The 23,574-nt window shown below is 34.4% G+C and overlaps 1 protein-coding gene across 2 annotated transcripts; it reads right to left on the reverse strand.

The window, feature by feature from the left end:
• Positions 1–1,222: 1,222 nt before the first annotated feature.
• LOC138324052 (centrosomal protein of 131 kDa-like) lies at positions 1,223–23,537 on the reverse strand. 2 transcript variants are annotated; one of them, XM_069269057.1, is made up of 20 exons: positions 23,401–23,537; positions 19,093–19,245; positions 18,515–18,560; positions 18,086–18,167; positions 17,209–17,317; positions 16,333–17,046; positions 15,259–15,534; positions 14,719–14,917; positions 13,895–14,088; positions 12,043–12,222; positions 11,554–11,679; positions 10,940–11,046; positions 10,526–10,622; positions 9,673–9,890; positions 9,087–9,312; positions 7,201–7,424; positions 6,699–6,783; positions 6,116–6,202; positions 5,475–5,692; positions 1,223–5,122 (listed from the first exon to the last, which is right to left on the reverse strand). In XM_069269057.1, exons 2-20 carry the CDS (start codon positions 19,237–19,239, stop codon positions 4,990–4,992), a joined length of 3,468 nt encoding a protein of 1,155 aa, XP_069125158.1. In that variant the 5' UTR covers positions 19,240–19,245; positions 23,401–23,537; the 3' UTR covers positions 1,223–4,989. The 2 variants fall into 2 exon arrangements, with proteins under 2 accessions (XP_069125158.1, XP_069125159.1); XM_069269058.1 differs by having other exon boundaries at positions 23,415–23,526.
• Between the last annotated feature and the right edge of the window lie 37 nt (positions 23,538–23,574).

Genomic DNA, 23,574 nt, shown 5'->3' on the forward strand with positions numbered 1-23,574 from the left:
TAACTTTTGCGACTCTACAAAATTACCGATCTAGTTTTACATTCCAAATTTGAAAATTAAAAGCCGTTTCGGAAAGGTAGTGGGCCTTTAACAAAACAACACCATCATTCAGTATGCTTCAGCAGCCTCAGACATTCGGAAATCTGGACGCAGAGTAGAATATGATCAATCACCGCTACTGTTACGTCACAACTACTGGTTGGGTCCCAGTAGAGAACATTTTTAAAATGTAATTTATGACTTTTTCTCGTTGTCTGTTTTTATTTAAGTTATATGTGCCGTAACTGGGCGAAAATTTTGGTATGTTGATTTTTCTTCGTTTATCTATTGAAAATCATATGGTTTGATTAATTAAGCCGTGAAAATCATTCAAATGGCTTCAAATGCCTGATAAACGTTAGTTACCACACAGAAATTATGTACTGGAAAATTGTTGTTTTTTATGCCTTATGTATATTTAGATGGAAACTTTTCTGCAGAAATCACTTTATAATTACTAATAACATTGTAAAAATGTGAAATGAAATTGTAGACCACAATTTGGCTTCATGGTCTGACCGTAGGTACTCATTTCACTTTACTATAGATGTATATATAATGATTTTTGGCAGTACTGCTAAAAATAATTTTCTGCTCTTATTTATAGTTGTGAAATTAAAACCAATGCATTGAAAGTACTGTAATTTTCAAAATGTTAATAACTTTTGGTGATGAATAACATATTAAAAGCTTATCTTGATTCATGAGTATGAAAAATACAACACATATGACTTTAAATTTATGTTCATGTTTAAATTTTTTTTTTTTTTTTTAAATTAAAAAAATAAGCGCAACTACCTACTTTCAGCAATTTATAATTTGAAAATATATGTATAATAATCTTTAGACTTTCAAGATGTTTATTAAAGCGAAAAACTTCCTCAAAATGACCAAATTCTGGTGCGCTTAGCCAAGTTTTTCAACTTAATAACATGAATACAGTCAAGATGAATTTACAACATACAGGAAATTTGACACAGCTACTTTCATCAGATCATCTTTGATACTCCAGGTGTTACTATCACTACTTTGAGGTCACTCTCCCTGTCCTGTGATTGGTCAGTTTTTTACCTCTGACCTGCCTTCAATTTTACAATTAGATAGTCCAGGGTGGATATATAACGTCAATGAGAGTAACCCCTGGAGAATCGAGGATGTCATAAGATATAATAAGACCCAAGGCTTTTAATAGCTTTATAGAATTTATTTTTTAAGATAAGAAATGAGACAAATTGAGACACTACTTTGCATAAGCTCAATCTTTGTACCAAAGGAGCTAAATATGCAACAATACTTACAGACATATCACACATGACATTTAACATAGATATTTAAAATCTATAGCATGATTACATGGACATTAATATCACAGACTTCAGCCAATGGGAGATTTTCATATCTCTAAAGGCGGCATATTAGCTTACACATATAAGTATATCACCACAGGCTTTTGTTTATATAGGTACATGTATATGGACACCTCTATATGTGTAATACTAGAACAAACAGTTGAGGTGTTCAAATATCTATAGAATCAAAAGCCTGTGATATAACAGCATCAGGAATGCCTACAGGAATAGACAAACAAACAGATCTAACTAACAAAATATATAAATAACCTAATTAACCATACGTCTCGTCTTTCTTTCACAGCTTCTTCCATTCATTCAAACATCATATTAACAACCATTCATACAGTGTTACAGTTAATTCTGGTTGTCGATGGAGACATGAAAACTGATAATCCTGATCAACAATTCAATAATTTAAACCGGTTGATCTTTGAAAACATTGAAGTGAAGTACAGACTTCAAATTCAAAACTAGATATGTCAATAAGATGTAAATACCCCCTAAAATAACTAAATTGACATGGCTCGGTGGGTGGGGGGGACGGATGTGATAACAAACCATTTTATATAGTAGGGGTATGGTTATAGTCCAGATTCAGAATAAGCTCATCAATTTAAGGATGTTGGACTGTGGTGAAAATATCCAAAGTTAGTCAGATTATAGGTACATTTTGAAAGTTGGCCACAACTGGCAAAATCCTTTAATTACATTGAGTTTTATTTTCAAGACATAAAATGTAAATATATGACTGTTAATTTCCATGTGCAACTTGAATTAATTTGAAGAAGAAATGGCTGTTACTTTTTATGTCAAATGCTTGTCCATAAAAGGCAATAAAACATGTTTAAATTGTCTCCAGTCACACAACATGTTACACATTGGTCCTTTCAGATCATCTCACAACAGTGCTCTTACAACATGTTCTATTAACATTACTGTAAAGTTCTTAAATTTTGCAGGAAGAAAATTTTCTGATTTTTAGGTAATTTGCTGAGAGAAATTTCGCATGAAAATAAACGATAAATGTCATCTTCCTTGTTATTCTTTCCTTTTGATTTGAGTGTATTAAGTTATCTGATAATCAACTTTACAACAATTACATGTAAAGCAAAATTTAGTGCCCACCAATAAAAGCAACTATACAGTAAGCACTACAAAATAATGAAAATATATCACTGTAAATATACTTATTTTGGAGCAATTAAATAATTAGCGCAAAGTTGATTTGAACAAGTTTAGTACAATAATGGATTCATGCAAACGTAATATTTGCAACATCAATAACATACAGGAAATAAGTTAACACAATCATTTGAGCGTGAAATATCTAACGCAAAAAGGCGCTTAAATTAGATAACCACAAAATAAGTATATTAACAGTATATAAAGTCAGCTAAATCAGCTTCCAACAACATCATGACAAATGTCTAAGTTAACAGGTAGCACTATAAATATAGAAATAGAATATCAATAAATGGATTCTCCCAATATGGACTAGGGTGAATCGTAACTAGTGACACAACACAGTATATATTGCATGTAATAATCACAACCAATGGATTCTGATAACCTAATTAATTCAGACTTATCATTTTTTCTTCCCTTCAATTTTGATCTACATCTCTTCCGTTTTGGTTTTGTTCCAATAAACAGCATCATTTAAACTTTCAAAACCATGTTGAGTTTAGGTGTGAGGGAAAAGCGGGAGTTCCCAGAAATAAACCACCCGTGATATAATGTCTGACACAACTGCAACAGCCAACCTCTACAATTATGAGGTCCAACACTCAACACAGGGGCAGATAACTCTAATATTTGTGCTGGTATCTATTAAACAGTCAATATCAGAAATAACAAGTCTGCATTCTTGTAGATTTCAGATTTTGATGATGAATCATTAATACACAATTCAGTCACAATCAACACACTAATATCAACTTATCAAGCATTTCTCGTAAATTTCTTGGATAAATAGAAAAATTGTAAAAACTAATATTCTATGGATGAAAAATATTTAAGTTTCATTTCATTTCAACCACCAACAAATTCCAGTCTTTTTACATCATAATTTTTACTTTTTATAAGCATTAAAATATCTAAGTATATTGAAGATAAAATCTACCTTTTAAATATCTTTAAATATTCTAAATATGTTTTAATATATCACTGTCTACTTCCTGATTAAACTATGCAATAAATTTCAAAGTTAACAGTATACTGCAAAATTGCACAAATCACTTGTTTAATAAGATATCAAGAGAAAAAAAAACCTTACCAGACCCTTTACTATCTACATATAGAAACACTTTTGAAATGATGAAACTAAACATCTGTAGCAATAACCATCACTTTTAACTCACTCATCCTCGAAGACACATTTAGACTCTTCTAAATCAAAGACTAGACCAGTCCATTATGGAATTTCAGGATTAAATGAGTCAATTACTATTGTATATTTTACCCTTTGTCACAATAAGAGAGATAAATAACTTAATCATGCAAATTACTTACATTAATAAATACTAGTCTAACAGAATTTGAGAAATAAAGTTTTTTAAATGTAGAAAAATATTTTTTTAATTTTCACTGAGATGACAACTCTGAATGATATGACCTAATTACCAGGTAATTATTACAGATTTCAAAAAAATAATATGCTTCAAGAACTAATTTTATTATCATTTCATCGAGTAATATCATTTTAATTCATTTTTAGCACCTTACTGTGTGTACGTCCATCATAAATACAGAAAGTCATGATGACAACATACTTCTGGTGTCAAGTCGATGTAAACAGAGAATTAAGTTGTTTTGCATAAATAATGCATCCAACTTTCTTTTTTTTCCCAATATTAATGCATACTTAAGTTCAATAATCTACATTAACGTATGTCATTAATTTACCCAGGATACTTAATCTATGAAAACTTAGTTCACTATTCCAGATTAATGTATGTTATACATATATATAAGGTGAATGAATGGATAAAAGTTTAGTGGCAAGCTTTACTATGTATAGAAGTGCTGCATACATTCATTATTCAAGAAAGCAATATATGTAACAATGCACCACAGTCATGCGGTTAGTTCTTGTAACATTTCATTCTAAATTTAAATAGAAAGTTTACAAGATCAGTAATAAAAGTATTAAACCTTCGACTGATCCTAGCATCAACATTCAGTACACTGGAGCATTCCAGCTATAGTATATGTCAGGTTGTGTTGGTAGAGATAAGTCAGAGTTCTGGGAGAAAAATCATGGCCTAAGCCTAATAGTAGTACTGAACAATGTAGGTCTCCACCTTGAGCTTGAGTGAGAATGTCAGTCAACTTAACAATCTGGCTACAACTGTCCCTTAATGATAGCTGACAAATGTAGATATCAAAAGTCACAACATATCAATCAATTCTGTCATTCTATGAACGTTTGAAGAACTGTGGTTATCAACATGTCCAAGTGTTATCAACTTCAGTGTCCGTCTTAAGATGCTGAAAGAGTTGCGCTCAAACTAAAAGGACAGTTGTTTGACTTCAGCTACTCTATGTAATCTATAGAGTTCTGTAAAAACTACAAAATGTCAGTTGTAGCTCTCTAGTGTTATTTGTTCAGAAGCTGTTTGCGTTGTTGCTGTAGAAGACCTTCCAGATGGTCAGCCCGTTTCTGAGAAGCTTGGTACTGCAGTCTGACTTGGTTCAACACCTCCTCTTTCTTAACGATAGCCTGCTTCACCCTGGAACAATACAATAGATATTTGCACTGTTGTAAAAACATAACTTGGACTAAAATGAATTTAGCACATAGCTTTGATATGCTAACAGTTACAATAAAATATTACTTATTCCAAGCTATTCAATCAACACCAAAATTGTTCTCAATAACAATTGCCTGTTTGTTTGAGTTGCGACTGATGCTAGCAACACGGTATTAGATGTACGACATGGCAACCAATTCATTGACTGGAAAATAAGAGAATAAGAAGGAAATACTATCACAATACTATGACAATTCTAGTCTGCAATAGTTAAACTATAGCAAAAGTGTTTTTCCCCGAAAGTGACACCCAATATCTATATTAACTATACCTTTTATGTACTTCTTCCATTTCATCATCCTTGCGTTTCTTAACCTCCTCTATTTGATCTTTGGCTCTGTCCAACTCTATACGGTGTCGTGCTTTCATTTCTGACATCTCATTTTTAATTCTACGGTTTTCCTCATCAGTGGTGACGAGTCGATCAGCGAACTCCTGTCTTATAATATCAGAGACACGGTCTCTCTCCTTGTGCATTTTATCTGTAAGCTGGAACAGATTTCAAGCATTATCTTTCTGTTGAAACATAAATCCAGAACTGCTCTATATTACCAAGACTTAAATTAATTCTATAAGTAATTTACACAAAACAGATACTGCATAAAAATGTGGGATCTTGCTACCACAAAATCCTGAAACGTTTTTAAGTTTGTCTAAAACTATAAGTTACTTGGTTCAAGTTTGGTGAAGATCAAGGGAATACATCAGGTACTTTATACTGAATATAGTCTTGAATCAATGAAAGTTGAGGTTCCACAGTATTTCAAAAGCAGATTATAAAGAATTAATATGTCTCATGAATCAAATTGTTTTAAAAATCAAAACTCTTTACCATTCAAAATTTCAAAACTTTGTGGTCAGTTTTCATTCACGTAATATCAGTGTTACAACTACTGACATCTGGACACTTACTTGTTGAAGTTGAGCGATTTCTTGATCTTTTTGTTTCAGGTATACTTTAAGGCATTCATTTTCTCCTTCAACTTCCGTTAGTTTTGCCTGAAAAAAACCATCATACTGAACTGTATTTATCTCCCTTTAATGTTGATATTAATCATTGATGGCTAAAATATTTGTTTATTTAACATATTATGAGTTACATTTAAATAAGAAATATAATTTTTCATCTCCCCTTGACGTTGATATTAATCATTCTCAGGTAAAATATTTGCATACTTCACATATCATAAGATAACATTTTATATCCAAACAGACCATTTCATGTGCATGAATTAATCCACTTGTATTATGGCACAGCATTAGAAATAGCTGTGAAAAGTAATACTTCATCAAGATTGTCTGTTTGTGGAGTTAGACAGCCAAGATGATTACCATATTTGACTGAATAATTGAACCAATCCCTTGAAAAGCACTCTCCCCCTTTCCAAAATATCAAGTAAGTTACATGCCACTAATGTTGATTTCACATAGATGTCTAGTTTATTCAGACCATGATGCCTGAAGAGCCAAATAAATGTTCATAATGTAACGTTACCTTCATTTCATTATATTTTTCTAAAGCTTGCATTTCCGAACGTTCTAAGTCCTTCATTTCAGCTTGATATTTTTCTCGTATTCTCCTGTAAAATATCAAGACATTTGAAGTCAGTCTCAAAGATACATATATGTACACATTTCCAATCATTGACATCAGAAATTGTAATACAAAAAATTGCATGTAATGTAAAGACATAAAAATCATCATAATGATAAAACAAAAACTATTTTATGACAAAAGGTAAGAGACCTAATGTCATAATCGATGATATGTTTTACAAAGTAAATACACAATAAGAAGCCACATTAAACATTTATGGATATGCCACAATGATAAAGCCAAAAGATATTCATAAATAAAAAATATTCATAAATAAAAAAGATTAAGGCATTCCAATATCGAACACTTCTTTTTATACTTTTATGATATTGCCATATGGAAATCCTTTTCTTTAAAATAGCAAAATTCAATTTTGTTCTATGATAACCAGTGATCTTACTTGATTTTGTTGTCTGCCGTTCGTTCACATTCCTCGCGTGATGAAGTAGCATCGTCCTCGAGTCGAGAGATAACCATCTCAATCTCTTTGTCTCGGTCACGCTTCACCTGATCTCTCAGTTCACGCTCCTTCTGCATGATCCATGTATCCTGCTTTTTACGGTAGTTTTCCTCCCATTGTTCCTTCTCAATCTTAACCTTTTCCTTGATATCTGCAGTTTCTTCCTGCCAGAACATTTCATGCAATAATGAGCCGATATGTAGGGACTTCAACCAAATCAAACGTATCTATCAACGTTCATACGCTTGGTTTCTCAAACTTGAGATAATCATGACATGCATACAAATATAGTAATACACGTTTATACTGAACATGCTTACAGTGAATTCATGGTTATAATATAGTTATTTGTATTCACTGTCAAGGTTCCAATAAGATGTCTGTAATCATGTATGTATAACAAACTATACATTTAACTAAGTGAATTTCTTGGTCTCAAGAGGTTTGTTATAACTGTGTAGTCATTAAAACGTTTTATCTTTAGATTTAGAGATTCGAGTAAATTGATCTTTTTAAGGTAACTGAGAACAGCTATGGTTGCTTAACACAGAACCTTAACTTTAATCATAGGTGTTTAAGTCAAAGACCATCTGTTGACTAATATACAGAGAAAGGTAAGGAACTCCTAAGTGATGCAAAATTGGGTAATTTAGTTCAAAGTGTTGTAAAAATATCCAGACCAGATATCTTCAGCTTCAGACTTATTTTAAAGTTAAGATGTTAAACTTCAATTTGATAATAAGAAGTTATAGTGAAATAGTCTACTTTTTTTCACAAACAAACTAAAAACTTGAAAAATTGACAAATTTCCCTTAGTCGGACAGGATTGAGGGGAATTCGTTCCTTGAGGGGAAATTTACCGATAAACGGTAATAAATCAGTGCTAGATTGATCCCTGTTTGTTCTTACTACTGGATAGTTATCAGGGTCAGGTTGACAGCCATTTTGCCACTATCTTGACATTTATGTAATGCCTAATCTCATTGGCAGAATTAAAACCAAACAACCAATGAGATTAGACTTTACATGACTTTCAATCTAGTGGTTAAATAGCCATCAACCTGACCCGGATAACTATTAGCGCTGAAAAATGACATAATGACCATGAAGGGGGATTTGAACGAAGTGTCAAACAAGTGTAGGCTGCCGTGTTAAATTCGTCAATTTTTCAAGTTTCAAGGCTGTAGGTAAAATTTTTTTAGACTAGTTCAGTATGACTTCTTGTTATCATATTAAAGTTTAACATCTTAACTTTTAATTAAGACTGATTGGCGAAGCCGTTGAGATATCTAGTCTGGATATTTTTTTACAGCACTTTGAACTGAATTACCTAATATTGCATCACGGAGGAGTTCCTTACCTTTCTCTATATATTAGTCTATAGTGGGTTTTTGACTTAACAGTGTGCTAAACTTAAAGTGAACAGTCGGGCAAGGATGGTTAAAGTCGGTAAAAATGATGTGAATGTATCTAGTATAATTTCTTATGAAATGGAAAAATAAAATCTCTCGTCAAAATCTGTCTGCGTACGAAGAAATTAATTTAAAGTATGGAAATTCTAAAACGTCCTCCCGGCTCACTATGTCCGTGGGTACATTTCCACACAGCCTTGTTTTCAATGCTTTCAACTTTTCTGTACTTTAATGGTCAGAACTGGGAAACTAAGCAGAACTTGACCGTCGTATTAATATGTGAGAACTTTTGGAAGGCCAATGAACTCATTTAGACTGGTTTTCTTTGCCCGACTATTCACTTTAATGTATGGAACTACCACATTTGGGTTCTAAATAGATACACCACACATACAGCTGTAAGAAAATACACACATTATGTCTACGCTCTTGTTCCTCCCTGGCTTTTTCAAACTCAGACTTCATGGCATTGAGAGCATGTCTGTGACTATCCTCCAACTGACGCTGTAATTTGTCAAGCTCAGATCTCTGGCGTGAAGCCTGCTGGGCAACCCGGTCCTTCTCTTCCTGAACCTCCGAGTATAACCGCCGACGCTGCTGCTGGTAAGCTTCTTCTTCGTTCTGTAGCTCCTTCTCGTACCTAAATTTATAACAATATTTCATTACTGTTTTCACAATTATCTAATAGGTTTGAAATAAATTTTGCATAATTTTTAATTTTATAAATTTTTAATAATTTTGCAAACAATAAACATAATACCTGCTAAAATCTTCTGTTAATTCTAAGAAACATATGATTATGATTTTATCAGCGATTGATGAGACAAAAACATAGTAAGTTTTGATAAAGTTAATCACATGTCCAGTTCTTGATATTAGTTTATCTTAACACCTATAATAAAATGGTGAAATTTTTTCCTAGTTACTTAGGTGTTAAATCACTGAACATGTTAATAATACCTAGAAAGCGATATCAAATGGGTAAGAATTAGTGGCTAACCTTTGCTTGGCCAGTTCCCTTTCTCTGGCACATGCAGCTTCTTTCTCGTGTGCCAACTGATCCCGTAGTTCTTCAGTCATCTTTACATATCTCTGAGCAGCTCTCTCGTCTGATTCCAGTAACTCTGCTTCGTGGATTTGTTTAATTTTTTTGAACTCGTTTTTGTGTTTGGCGATAAGCCTCTGTATCTCAGGTTCCAGTCCCTTCACTGTCATCTCCTGTGATACATTAAATACAGAAAATTACATCAAACACCGAAAATTACATCAAACACCGAAAATTAATTGAATTGATTTTGGACATCAAACACCAAAAATTATACAAAATACAGAAAATTACATCAAACACAGAAAATTACATTAAACATGGAAAATTACATTAAACAAAGAAAATTACATCAAACACAGAAAATTATATCAAACACAGAAAATTAAATCAAACACAGAAAATTACATCAAACACAGAAAATTACATCAAACACAGAAAATTACATCAAACACAGAAAATTACATCAAACACAGAAAATTACATCAAACACAGAAAATTACATTAAACATGGAAAATTAAATCAAACACAGAAAATTACATCAAACACCGAAAATTACATCAAACACCGAAAATTATATAAAACACAGAAAATTATACATCAAACACAGAAAATTACATCAAACACAGAACTTAATTGATTTTGGTCTGGATTTTATTACTAGAAACATGCCATTTTCATCTTTCATGTGTTTTTCCCCCACTTAATTCACTTAATTTCACTCCTCTTAACTACTCAATATAGTAATTCATTATCATTTTTTGACATTTTAAGGGACTATTGACTTTACGTATATGAATTGTATACCTTAATTTTCTTTGTCTTATCCTCAATCCATCTTTCTCTCCTTAGTTTTTCAGCAGCTTCATGCATGTCTTTTAATTTCTTCATCTCTATTGAATGCCTGTAATTTTAATTTAACATCACAATCTACTATGAACAAGCTCTGATTCCTAATGTAATAATTATTAGTATGTCAATTTTCTGGCAATAATCAGTTTTTTATTTTTATTTCTATCGAGAAAAAAATCAGCCTGATCTTCATTGCCAGTTATTTGCTCCATAAACAGTGCAGTAGTCATGTAGAATAAACCTTGTTTGTAAAACTTTTTGCCCTCAAAGTTTCTAAATTATGTTTTACTGTAATGAACATGATTTACAAAATATTACATTCTCAAAATTTAAACTAAACCCATTTATTAAGCATTGTAAACGGCTTACTTTTCATCCATACTCTTGAACTTATCCTGATATTTCCGATCCACAGTCTTCAGTTCCTTCACCAACTGTTCACATCTCTCACTCAATGACTTTTTATCGTCAATCAGCTGTTTATTCCAACACGAAAAAAAAATTAGGTGTTTCTATCAAAAAGCAATTTCAAGCGTTTTGAAGGCAAGTGTATTGCTGAGGCACGATTGCATATAAATTTTCTAAACATTTTTTGTCAGCAATCTCATTGCAGTGCACGATATTGTTGGATATATTAATGATTACTTCAAATAAACTACTTTGACAGTTTTAAGACACATGGTCTTGTGATAGTTTTGTGATTTTAGGGTAGGCTTGCTATTTCAAATCCCTACATGGAAACTTTTTTCTTGATCATGAGAGTTAAGTTAGATTACTTGAGTGTAAATTAAAATACAACAGGATAGCTTGAGTTACGATAGTTCTGTGTATCGTAACTTTTAGTGCCAGGACTAAACTGCTTACATTCCAATGATTTCACAACTTAGCTAAATATATGTATCATTGAAATAATAATGAATGAAATTGAATTTATTTGGAACATTAGGGTGAGATAATTTACAGTTTGGAATTACTTTACAGACCTGATCAATGAACGAGAGATGTCGCTTTATAGCCTCTTCATATTCATCTTTCTGTATATCAAGCCTCTTTCTCATTTCTTTGTCTGTTTCCTTAGCATGGCGGACAGTTAATTCTCGCTGTTGGTTCTGAAATCAAATTTATCTCCTTCTTTCAAACAGGTGTAATAGAGTGAAAATGAAGTTAAGGTTATTTCAGTACCAAATCCATCCAATGCTGAAGATCACTTTTTAGGAAACACATACTAATTTTACAAATAATCTTTATATAATTGTTGGCAAATGAAGACAAAAGACTCGGCCATGGATTGAAAGGATTTAGTTTGGATTCCAATTTTGAAGAATGCATTCTACTGATAATACATTTACACAGCTTTAATACCCTCTATTTGATGAACTAGAAATATCTCTCAGACATATCCCCTCCCCAAATCTGAGAGCAATAGGACTTGACGGAATCCAGCAATACAGGACGGGACAGCCTTTACTTACGAGAGCTTTCTGTAGCATGCTGACGGTCCTCTTTTTCTCATCTAGTTCTAGTCGTTGCGACAACATTGTAGAAGTGACTTCATTGGCTGCTTCCTGGGCATGTTCAAGTTCTGCCAGCTCATCTACAGAGGGTACGAGTGGTACTGGCCTGTCAAAGTCTTCTGAAGCCTTACTGATCTCCTATAACAGAATCAAACAGTAGAAATCTTAACTATCAAGTAACATCCATATTTTAGTGGTTACCTTATACTGATAATGGTTTAATTTCACAGAGAGGAAATCTTCTTTGATACTAATTCGTAGCGTGAAATATCCACCCATTTGTTAATTTTTAATATAAACAACAAGCTACATTGTATATGTATATTGTTTATCTTACCTACAAATCTTTCTTTGTTATCTTTTAATAAATACAGTGCTTCTTGAGTTCACAAAAATTTACTTGAAAGTGAATCTAGTGTAGCTAACTACCCCGCTAATAAAAGGAACTCAACAGTATAAGTTTACATCAGAAATTTTGTGCTTGTGTATATATAACTTGCATAGTATATCAACTGACAGCAATAGAGTATCCAATACCTTAATTGATTTTTAATAGTATATTTTAATTGATTTTTAATAGTATATTTTAATTGATTTTTAATACTATATTTTAACTGTTCCTTAACCCTATTTGATGAAAATGCTCCTTTCAGTCCTTAGAAATCAGTTGGCTCTACTTTCTCTAAACAAAAGAAGACTTAAGGATGTACTCCTCTGAGAAGTCAAAATTTTCTTGTATTAAACTTTTTTTCTCATATAGATTTTTGGAAATAGGAGTTCATACCATGAAAGAAAATGGAAGAAAAAACATATGTCCGTGTGCTCGTTTTTGAGCTATTGTCACTCAAAGATACCAAAATGACAAAATAGTAGATTTTATTGGAATTTAGCCGTTTTGACCACATACACTAGAATTTAAAGCCACAATTCCCTAATGAGGTGTTTGATATGTATGGATGTTTGTAGAATTCATTTTCAAGTAGTCTTCATTAAAGATATACCAGTTATGATTAATAAGAGTCATACTTTTTTTCAAAATAACAACATAGGCTACCCCTACCCCTTAATTTTGAGCTCCAAAATGCACCATTTTCAGCCATTTTTGTCAAATTTAACCCTTTAAAGAAAAAGTTCTGGTATTAAACTTTTGTCAATAGTTTGCATATCAATAGGGAAAGGGTTGTTCTTTCTAAATCAGACAGAAAAATGGGGGGTCCGTGTGCTTACGTTTTTTGCCCCATTTGAATATTTGTTATTTTTCAATATTTTTGACTAAAAAATAAAAGTGCTCAAATTACCATTAAATGTAGAAATAAAGTGACAAAAGTGTATCATTTCACACATTAATGTTCAATATTTTAATTAACATGAACCCAGTGAAGATTTACAGCAAAAATTAACTCGATACAGCTAAAAATGCTGACGCAGTGATGATTTAAGTAAAAACAATTTAAGTAAAAAATGGGAAAACGGTGGCTCTACTCAAAGCCAAAAAAGACACAATTTCAAAATGGCCGCCAAATGGTCCATTTCTTAAAATCGCTGTGTAAAAAAATCTACTAAAAATAGAAATGTAATTTTTTGACAAAATTTGCTACAGACCACATGCTAGAGATATTGATAAATCGTATTTGAAAATATCATAACGTTTTTGATCTATGTCGAAACGAGACTTTAACGGGACTGAAACCACAGAAGAATACATCCTTAAGTAAAAACTTTTTAAGGTTCTTACATTCTCTGTAACTTATATGAAAAATTTTGACTTTGTTTCGAGAAATCAGAACCTTAACCATTCTTGACTGTTTACCTGTTCGACAGCACTGATTCTGTCGGCGACCTGTACCTCGTCGAGGAAAGACATTATACTTTTGAGTTTATCGTCACTGAGATAGCCACCAGCTGCCCCTCCATCACGCTGTCTGTTCAGCTCCTGCAGTTTGTCAGCAGTTAAATAGCCGACGTCCTTCTCACTGGACTGAGCTACTTTCTCTAGGTCGTCCACTGGAGAAGATTCATCAGTAAAACTTGGTTATACATTTACTGGAAACCATCTTATTTTCACACATACAATATTTCTCATCATGATTATTCCAACATATTCATGACAGAATTTCTAATCAAGGACCTATATTGACTTTTATTGCACAATTATTTGCATAACATTTGACTTCTCTCTCAAAGTCGCGTGAAAATTTGTATCTCACAAAAATAAAGTGTTTGCAGTATTACCTATACCTTACATGTATTTGATGCAAACTAATAAAATCAAATACATTAAATTTAATTGTGATAATTAATGCTGCTTTATCATCTCAGACCAGTACTTTTCATCTAAAAATTGATTTCTTTTTCTAGTTCTAACATTTTTTTGCATTTTTAAAGGAAATCTGGATTATTTACGATCAATGTTCTGTTAGTTAGACAAAACTTTGATGCCCTGGGTTTGAATCAAGTCTTTATTGATGTATTAATGAAAAGTCATATTAAAACTGAATAAAACTAAGTGATATTAAAAATTCTATACATAAACTCATTCACCCCTGAAGACGCATTTAGACTCTTCTAAACCAAAGACTAGACCAGTCCATTTTAAATTTCAGGGGTAAATCAGTTACATGTCAATACACTTACACCATGCATTCTTCCTCTCGGGTTTAGGGGTGACTAGATGTTCCTCCTCCTCCAGTTTTTTCAGGGTCTCCAGTAGATCATTTAATGTTGATTTGTTGGTAGCCTCACTCTCTGCTCCTCTGAACGTCTGACTCCGCTCAGTCAGAGTGTGGGTATCACTGTTACGGCTGCTGTCCATCTGGTTCACATTACTCGCAGACTACAACAGACAAATTAAATTTACAAGACCATGATCATTAATTTCTATTCCAGTTTAGGTTAATTTTTTAAATGTTATTTTAATAGAGAGCCAAATTTTATGTTTATTTTATTCAAACTTTCAATTAACAGCCAGTCATTTCAGGTTTAGGAGGTTGAGGAATGCTAGATTATCCAGGAAAAATCCATTAACCTGCAGTCAGTACCTCGAAACTGCCCAACAAACTCACAACCCAGAGGTGAAGTGATTGTGGTAGTAAGACAGAACACCTTAACCAAAAGGACATGGGCATGAGAGTGGAGAGGTGGTGTTTAAAAACATTTCTTTTTTGTTTTACATACCTCAATAAACTCTTCACTCCCTTCTTGAGACCGGGCTGACAAAGTTCTCGCATCTGATCTGGCAGACCGTGCCGACTTTCCATTTGCTTCAGCATTTCGATCCACATTATTGTCCTTCCTTGCACTATCGAATGTTTTGGTGGGAGACTTCTTTCGTCCAATATTGGCTTTTGCAGGCGTTTTCGTTATTTTGCCACTTGCTTGTAAGTAGGATATTTCTGCTTCTGCTTTCTGTTTTACTTCATCTCGCTTCTCTTCCCTCTTCTTTTGTAACTCCTAAACAAACAAGACAAAGTTAAAACTTAAACTCATTCACCCCTCAAGACATATTTAGACTCTTCCAAATCAAGGAGTAGACCAGTCCATTGGGAGATCTTCAGGGGCAAATGACTAAATACAACAGACGTCTTGGAATAAAATTGATGAAAATTTTACCACTTGCAATAGGGAATGGAGATTTGTATAACAGAGATGAAAATGGAAAAATCTGAAAAAGGCTGAAATATATGTTTTTGGGGGAAAATTATATGGAACTATATGTACTAGGACCTATTTTCTGAAAGTCAAAAAGGCTGAACATTTTCATCCCTGATATAAGCCCCAAAATTACCAAAATATCCCTGTAGTCTCCGTATAATATAGCATTTCTCTTCCAAAACCATTTGTGACTTGATTACTTTGAGCTTTTTCTACATGAAGGCTGAAAAAAAATTCTTCCATCTTTCATATTACCCATAGAGAGTGCATTGCTCCAGATATTCCTCATATCTTGATTTCTATACTGTATTTGTCCCAATAAGCACTCATGTCCCTATAAGCACCCCTCCCCTTTTTGAGGCCCAATTTCAATTTCCTTGGCATAAGACCAAAACTATCAAAACGGGATAGATTTGCAATAATTTTGTTTTATAATGCATCTTTTCATTTTTTTCAATTTTTTAAACGCCCTGAGCGCTTATTGAGTCGGATAAGGTAATTCATTAAATTTGAATATTAAAGCAGACTTCCATTTTACACTATTAAATCACTAAGTTGTAGTTAATAAATTGTTAAGTGGTAACTATCCTATCTTACCTGAATTGCTTGCTGTCGTGCTTGCTTCGCTTTGTCGTCTCTTATCTTTCTTCTTTCCTCAATCTTTCTATCCTCTTCATCTAAAAAGTCCAGATCTAATTTATGTTCTTCTATATCTTTTTTCTTTTGTCCTAAAAGTCGTTTGATAGCTGCTTCACCTGCCCTTTGCACAGCTTCATTCTTTTTCCTCATTCTATGTTTACGGTACCATCTTTGTATTTTGATAGCTGCTGAAGTCAATGTTTGTACATATTCCTCTGTGGAACTCACATATCGATGGTTGGCTAAGCCTTCTTTAACCTGGTTCACTGGTGTTTTGTGTTTTATGTTCTGATAGGAGTTTTCTATACTAGATAACGAGGCTTTTGTCCTTGGAGATTTCACAGATGTCACCATATTGTTTGCAATGCCATTCACACCGTTCACATGATTTATAGCAGAATCAGAAGTGTTAACATGCGACGGTCTGGTTTTCTCTTTAGGTTTCTTGTTCTTTAAACTGTCAGATTTCACTGCATGAGACTTGCGCTGAAGCGACTGTATCTTATTCAGACTTGATGACAGTATGCCGTCATCGGAGTCTGAGCTACTATGAACACTGCTCGGCTGAAAGAAGTTCTGTTGCATAATGGGGGACAAGAGATCACCGGAACCATTGTTGGCCCTCTGGGTGGAATTGGTACTTCTTTGGCTATCCAGTTCACTCTTATGTGGCTACACAAAATATGAATCATACACTATTATTATAAAATTATATATTATTTAATATTATCATGAAATTACACATTATTATTATAAAATTATACATTAGATGTCAGTATATCGTTTCATAAGAAATATACATAATCTTAAAATATTACTCAATCACACACTTACTGCTTGGTGCCAGAGAACCTTAACTGCGTTCGGTGAGGGTTGCTTTTGCTTTGCTGTAGATTTTATCTTAGGCTGCATGGATGTCTCAAACAGAGCTAAGAAATCCTCCCTGGAAAAAAAACAACTGTAGTATGTAGAATTTTTTGGAAATCAAACTATAGATATGAAATTTATTACTGTTTCTAATATCTTGAAAGATTGAGAAGGGCAACCCAAAAATTTAATGTAGTGGTACCAATGGCCACATGACATCATAACTCAAGCTGGCAAAAAAACAAAGACTTGCTAATCATTTGTATATGATAAATAGAATCTCCTATTCTTAGCTATGCAATATGAATTTATAATTCAATTTTGCTTGTTACGAGCATTTCCATTGGTTTAAAAATTTACTTTATCAGCCCATAAAGGAAAAAATGGCGTCGCCGTTTGTAACGTCGCTTCTGATTGGCTGAGATGACGGCGTAATAATTTCAAAGACAAAAGAGTCCCAAAATGAATTTTAAATGTTGAAGAGATTATCTTTAGTAAATTGAATTATAAGGATTAATTTGAATAGATTTTTTATGTTATGGAGATATAACACAAAAATCTGAGTGTACTCTCATCATAAACCGCTTCGCGGTTTATTTAGAGTACACTCAGATTTTTGTGTTATATCTCCATAACATAAAAAATCTATTCAAGTTAATCCTTAAGTATTTTATAAGCCAATCATTTAAGATTTATTTCTCATCCATATACAGTAATTACAATTTATTTAATAAATTTTATTTTACACTTATTCTGAACAGGTAAACCAACTTTTTTCAAATTTGCGGAAATTTGCGATCTGATCCTAGCTAGACAAGTTCATAAGAAGATATAAGTGACATACCCTGGTGATTTGCTCTTCTTACTGCTAGCCCTACTCACTGCAGACACAGAACTCTTCTGACTTCGGTCTGTCAAGTTGGGTCCTACAATACAATGTAAGCGTTGGAATTAAAAAATCGATAGATTTGGTTGACAAATTTAGGAACGAAATTTAGTAATTATGTAGACAAGCTTATTGTATTTTTAACATAAATGTTTAAATTATCCTAATATTTCAGCAAGATAAGTATACATATATATAGGGTTGGATACTGTTAAGAACGAAACGGCATGATACCATACAGGTAAGGACAAAACGATACCTGTATTTTAACGATATAGATACTTTTGAAGATATACACTCAGTCAGGTTATCCAGTTGTTATAGCCATAGTTTAATAAAGATCAGCTGGGCCAGATACCAAGACAATATATGATATAATATATTCACCATCTCCAGAATTTTTCTTCAGGTGTGTACTACTCTGGGATGTGTCCTACAAAACAAATTGTCAATTTTAAATGCTTTATATCCCATGTACATGTAAATCTTTTCAAAACATAATTACGTACCGTATTGCGCAACTTGTATTCTAAAAATTAAGCAATATGAAAAAAATAATACTTTCGGTATTATTTTTATCTTATTAAGTTGCTTTCACAAAATTCCAATTAGCCGATTCAGAATCTAGAACAACTTTGTTTTTTGCATATAAAAAAATATAATTCATCTTATTTTATGCTTACAGTGTTTTGTAAATGATAGATAGAGAATGTGGAAATTTTGCCAAGGAAACTAAAATACTCAAAAGTAAATTCCCAAAACACATCATTCAGAAGATTCAGTTTATGAAAAGAGAACATTATAATGCTCATGTAAAAAATTTGGTTGGTCAGCATTCGACAAGCCTTTTGCTGCCAACCCCAATTCTTCATCTGAGGTACAAAAAAACCCTATCAATCATGACTGACCCTAGTGGAATCTGTTATCCATTTTTCTGTAGGTCAGTCTTAAATTCCAGCACTTACCTTGTTAGGCCCTTTTTTATCACTTGGAATATTGGATTGTCTACTGAAGGAGGATTTTCTGACAGAGGAGATCTGTGAGCCTGTGAGACTGAGGTTCACATCCTCTCCACGCCCCACCTTACTTCTGCTACTGCTCCGTGCAGACATGGTTATCTAGCAAAAAATCAAAATAGCAAACCATTAACATTTACTACGAAAATAAAACATTGTTATGGTGCATTATCTTTTCAAATTACTTATGGAATGATTTTTATTGTTTGTTGTTTACTGGTGTGTAAACTGCATTTTTTGTGCAGATATTTTAAATGACGCACGTTAGCTCTGTTTTTTCAATGTTATACGATTGTTTGAACAGTCAGTTAATTGATGGAATCCCGGAACAGCTGGCTTCAATTGGCAGGAAATGTTGTCAAATTTAGAGAGTACACAAAACATAGTTCCACATTAACTTATCTGTTTTCATCCCATTTACACAATATGCAAGTTGTTAAAACATCTTTCTTACAGATATATATAGTAACCCTTTGTTTTGCCCAACAGCACTATGTTACAAAACAAGAGGCCCAGAGGGCCTGTATCGCTCACCTGGTTTGTAATGCCAAGTAATGTTCTGAATACAGGTTCATTGTTTCTTTTCTGAAGGAATTTTAATATTAACCTCTAAATCCCCTATCGGGCCCCACCCCTCCTGCCCCCAGGGGGTCAGAGCCAAAATTTATAAAATTTCTGTTTGCCCTCCCCCAAGGATGTTTGTGGCCAAATTTGGTTACAATCCATGTAGAACTCTATGACAAGTAGCGATTTAAAGGATTTACCTCTATTTCCCCTGTTGGGCCCCGCCCCTCCTGCCCCTGGGGGGTCAGAGCCAAAATTTATACAAGTTCTGTTCCCCTTCCACCAAGGAATGTTTGTGGCCAAATTTGGTTACATTCCATTCAGAACTCTATGACTAGTAGCGATTTAAAGGATTTACCTCTATTTCCCCTATTGGGCCCCGCCCCTCCTGCCCCCGGAGGGTCAGAACCGAAATTTATAAAATTTCTGTTTGCCCTCCCCCAAGGATGTTTGTGGCCAAATTTGGTTACAATCCATGTAGAACTCTATGACAAGTAGCGATTTAAAGGATTTACCTCTATTTCCCCTGTTGGGCCCCGCCCCTCCTGCCCCTGGGGGGTCAGAGCCAAAATTTATACAAGTTCTGTTCCCCTTCCAAAAGGAATGTTTGTGGCCAAATTTGGTTACATTCCATTCAGAACTCTATGACTAGTAGCGATTTAAAGGATTTACCTCTATTTCCCCTATTGGGCCCCGCCCCTCCTGCCCCCGGAGGGTCAGAACCGAAATTTATACAAGTTCTGTTCGCCCTCCCCCAAGGATGTTTGTGGCCAAATTTGGTTACAATCCATGTAGAACTCTATGACAAGTAGCGATTTAAAGGATTTACCTCTATTTCCCCTATTGGGCCCCGCCCCTCCTGCCCCTGGGAGACCAGAGCCAAAATTTATACAAGTTCTGTTCCCCTTCCCAAAAGAATGTTTGTGGCCAAATTTGGTTACATTCCATTCAGAACTCTATGACTAGTAGCGATTTAAAGGATTTACCTTTATTTCCCCTATTGGGCCCCACCCCTCCTGCCCCCAGGGGGTCAGAGCCAAAATTTATACAAGTTCTGTTCCCCCTCTCCCAAGAATGTTTGTGGCCAAATTTGGTTACAATCCATGCAGAACTCTAGGACAAGTAGCGATTTATAGGATTTACCTCTATTTTCCCTATTGGGCCCCGCCCCTCCTGCCCCAGGGGGGTCAGAGCCAAAATGTATACAAGTTCTGTTCGCCCTCCCCCAAGGATGTTTGTGGCCAAATTTGGTTACAATCCATGCAGAACTCTATGACTAGTAGCAATTTAAAGAAAATGTTGACGGACGGACGGACGGACGGACGGACGGACGGACGGACGGACGGACGACGGACGCCGCGCCATGACATAAGCTCACCGGCCCTTCGGGCCAGGTGAGCTAAAAATGCAATTATTAAATCTGGACATGCACTCCTAATTCTTTGATTGTCTTATGCCTTTTAAACTGTTTTATAGCTACCTGTGACATGTGCCCAAGTGGCTAAATAGTGAAGATGTAGCCACATATTACCACAAACCCTCCACCCGAGTCGTAAGTTCAATAACCCATGTGGGGCTGTCGCTAGGTACAGACTACTGGTATCTCATTCTGGCTTTCCTCCACCACCATGGTTGTACATTGACTAGACTATGCTAACCCACACCTATTAACCATGCAGTACCTCCAATATATACGTCTTGGCAGTTTGCTTCACTGATTATGTCAATAAGCTAGTGCATTTGTGTGTCTATATGGGGTGAAATGGTTTTAACATAGAGGAGTATTTTATCTTTTGGTTTTTTTGATCATTATGATATAGAGTCAACTATGGTACTTCACGCAAGGTCGTTACTCCCATAACATGAGAGTCGACTGGTCAGCTTTTTTTTTATCGGACGTTATTTTTCTGTCAACTCTCATTTCCGAAGGCTTATTTCTTTGATGCAGCTTCCGATGTCAGATGAAAGCGGAAGGAAAAATGCAATAATATAAATATTGATATCTCTGTTCAGAGATAACATTGATGTGTACTTACAGTTATGGTATCAATCACCGTCCCCATATACATATTTTTAGTAAAACCATAACTCGAGGCCACGTAAAATAGCGTAAAATAGTATTTTAGTGGATTAAGTATGATGCATCCTTTCAGTAACATTTTGACCTAGTTTTGAATATGGCGACTTGGTTACTACTACAAAACATGGAATGTGAATTCAAGTGGACAGAACGCATGTAAAAGTGATGGCAGATCAAGCGTTTCAGTTACTTTGTTGTTCGGTTTTTAACTTTTAATCGGACGGATCACTATCGCCATGAAGTTTTGTCTTGGTCATGAAAGTTTATGTTAGGAGATGAGAATATTTGTTTTTTATCCTGTTTTTTAGATGGATTTTACGGCTGATATTCTCATAATATTTGTTTATTTTTGAAAAAGAGGTTTTAAAGCATTTGACATTGATGACTATTTAAATGTAATTTAAACATTTAATATTGTCACAATCCCAACTTTGAATATGTAGCCCTCAGCATCGGCTAAATGGACTAGTTAGAGGTTAGACACAATGTAATGTTTCAAAAGTGTCTTGTCGTGCTTACCTCCAACATTGTTTGACAGGGGTTTCAATATCAGGTGGTACCCAGTACTCTTTGCCGGTTGAACCTGGCTGTGGTACCGCCTGATTTGGGCTGAGCTACATTAGATTGGCCTAGCATACAGATGGTATAGAAAAGTACCCCCTGAAATTGCAATTGTACCCCCTCTCCTGAAAGATAATGAAACCCCTGGTTGGAGTAGCAAGGTCGTGAGCTGATTTTTTTTTTAAATGTGGGGCTTTTTCACTGAACACTAGCATGAATATGTGTTAGTCCAAAGCATTATATATGTAACAGGAGAGGAGAAAATGTAGCAGCCAGACCGGGATTCAAACCCGGGACCCTCAGAATACTAGCCAAGTGCTCTACCGACTGAGCTACCTGGTCACCGATGATTGACCCTGTCCAATCCCGCTACACTCCTCCCTCCTTTCTCGAAGTCTTCGCCATTAAAGACACACGAGACCCTTCCTAACACCGCCACCACCGTGGGTTATTTAGTTGGGCTCCAATTTTGTAACAGGAGAAGAAAAAATGTAGCAACCAGACGGAGATTCGAAGCCAGGACCCTCCGAAAACTCACCGAGTGCTCTACAGACTGAGCTACCTGGTCATCAATGGTCGACCCAGTCCAATCCCGCTACATATAAAAGACAACCTAACAGTTAGTTTTCCTTAATCTGAATCTATTTTTAATTGATCTGAAAAATCGAAGTGAACCTCGTCTCTGTTGTAAATTAGAAAGCATCTGGCTAGTAATACATTTTTGATATTTCATAAAAAGGGAGAGAGTCACTTTATGTGATCCTATCTATTTTTAGTATGAAATTGAAAGCCATATCATAAAAGCTAGGACTTCTTAACGCACATATTTAATTGGAATAGCAATACGACACTCAGGTAAACGAAATGTTGGATATCATGCTGCAGTAGGGGCTTCTGACATTTCAGTAACAAACTGACAAATGTGAGCACCTGCACTGTCATGTTACACTGCACAGGATCTGGAGGCAGAATATGCTACTATCTATTTATATTTTGAGTACATAAAGAACGCGAATTAAGAAAATATTTGCATGCGACCAGTGCCAAATTACCTTTTAAACTCTACCTTAAATACAAATGTACAACACGACTACACATTGTGTCAATCGTCCACAGGAATCTTGTCAAGTTTGTCGGAAATAGGTCTACTTGTTGTAAACAACACATGCGTAAACCATACTTACCCAGGATACATTGTAATAAAACTTCCATAAGTAGTTCTTCGA

The sequence above is a fragment of the Argopecten irradians genome, chromosome 5 (assembly GCF_041381155.1).
Source record: "Argopecten irradians isolate NY chromosome 5, Ai_NY, whole genome shotgun sequence".
Classification (NCBI taxonomy): domain Eukaryota; kingdom Metazoa; phylum Mollusca; class Bivalvia; order Pectinida; family Pectinidae; genus Argopecten; species Argopecten irradians.

What these genes read in the sequence shown, in the direction of transcription:
- LOC138324052 (XM_069269057.1), bottom strand. Translation starts at nt 19,239, where the DNA reads ATGTCTGCACGGAGCAGTAGCAGAAGTAAGGTGGGGCGTGGAGAGGAT. An exon ending in GAAGAAAAATTCTGGAGATG is followed by an intron (nt 18,168 to 18,514) that starts GTGAATATATTA and finishes ATTGTATTGTAG; the next exon opens with GACCCAACTTGACAGACCGA. An exon ending in ATGGAAGAAGTACATAAAAG is followed by an intron (nt 5,123 to 5,474) that starts GTATAGTTAATA and finishes GTATTGTTCCAG; the next exon opens with GGTGAAGCAGGCTATCGTTA.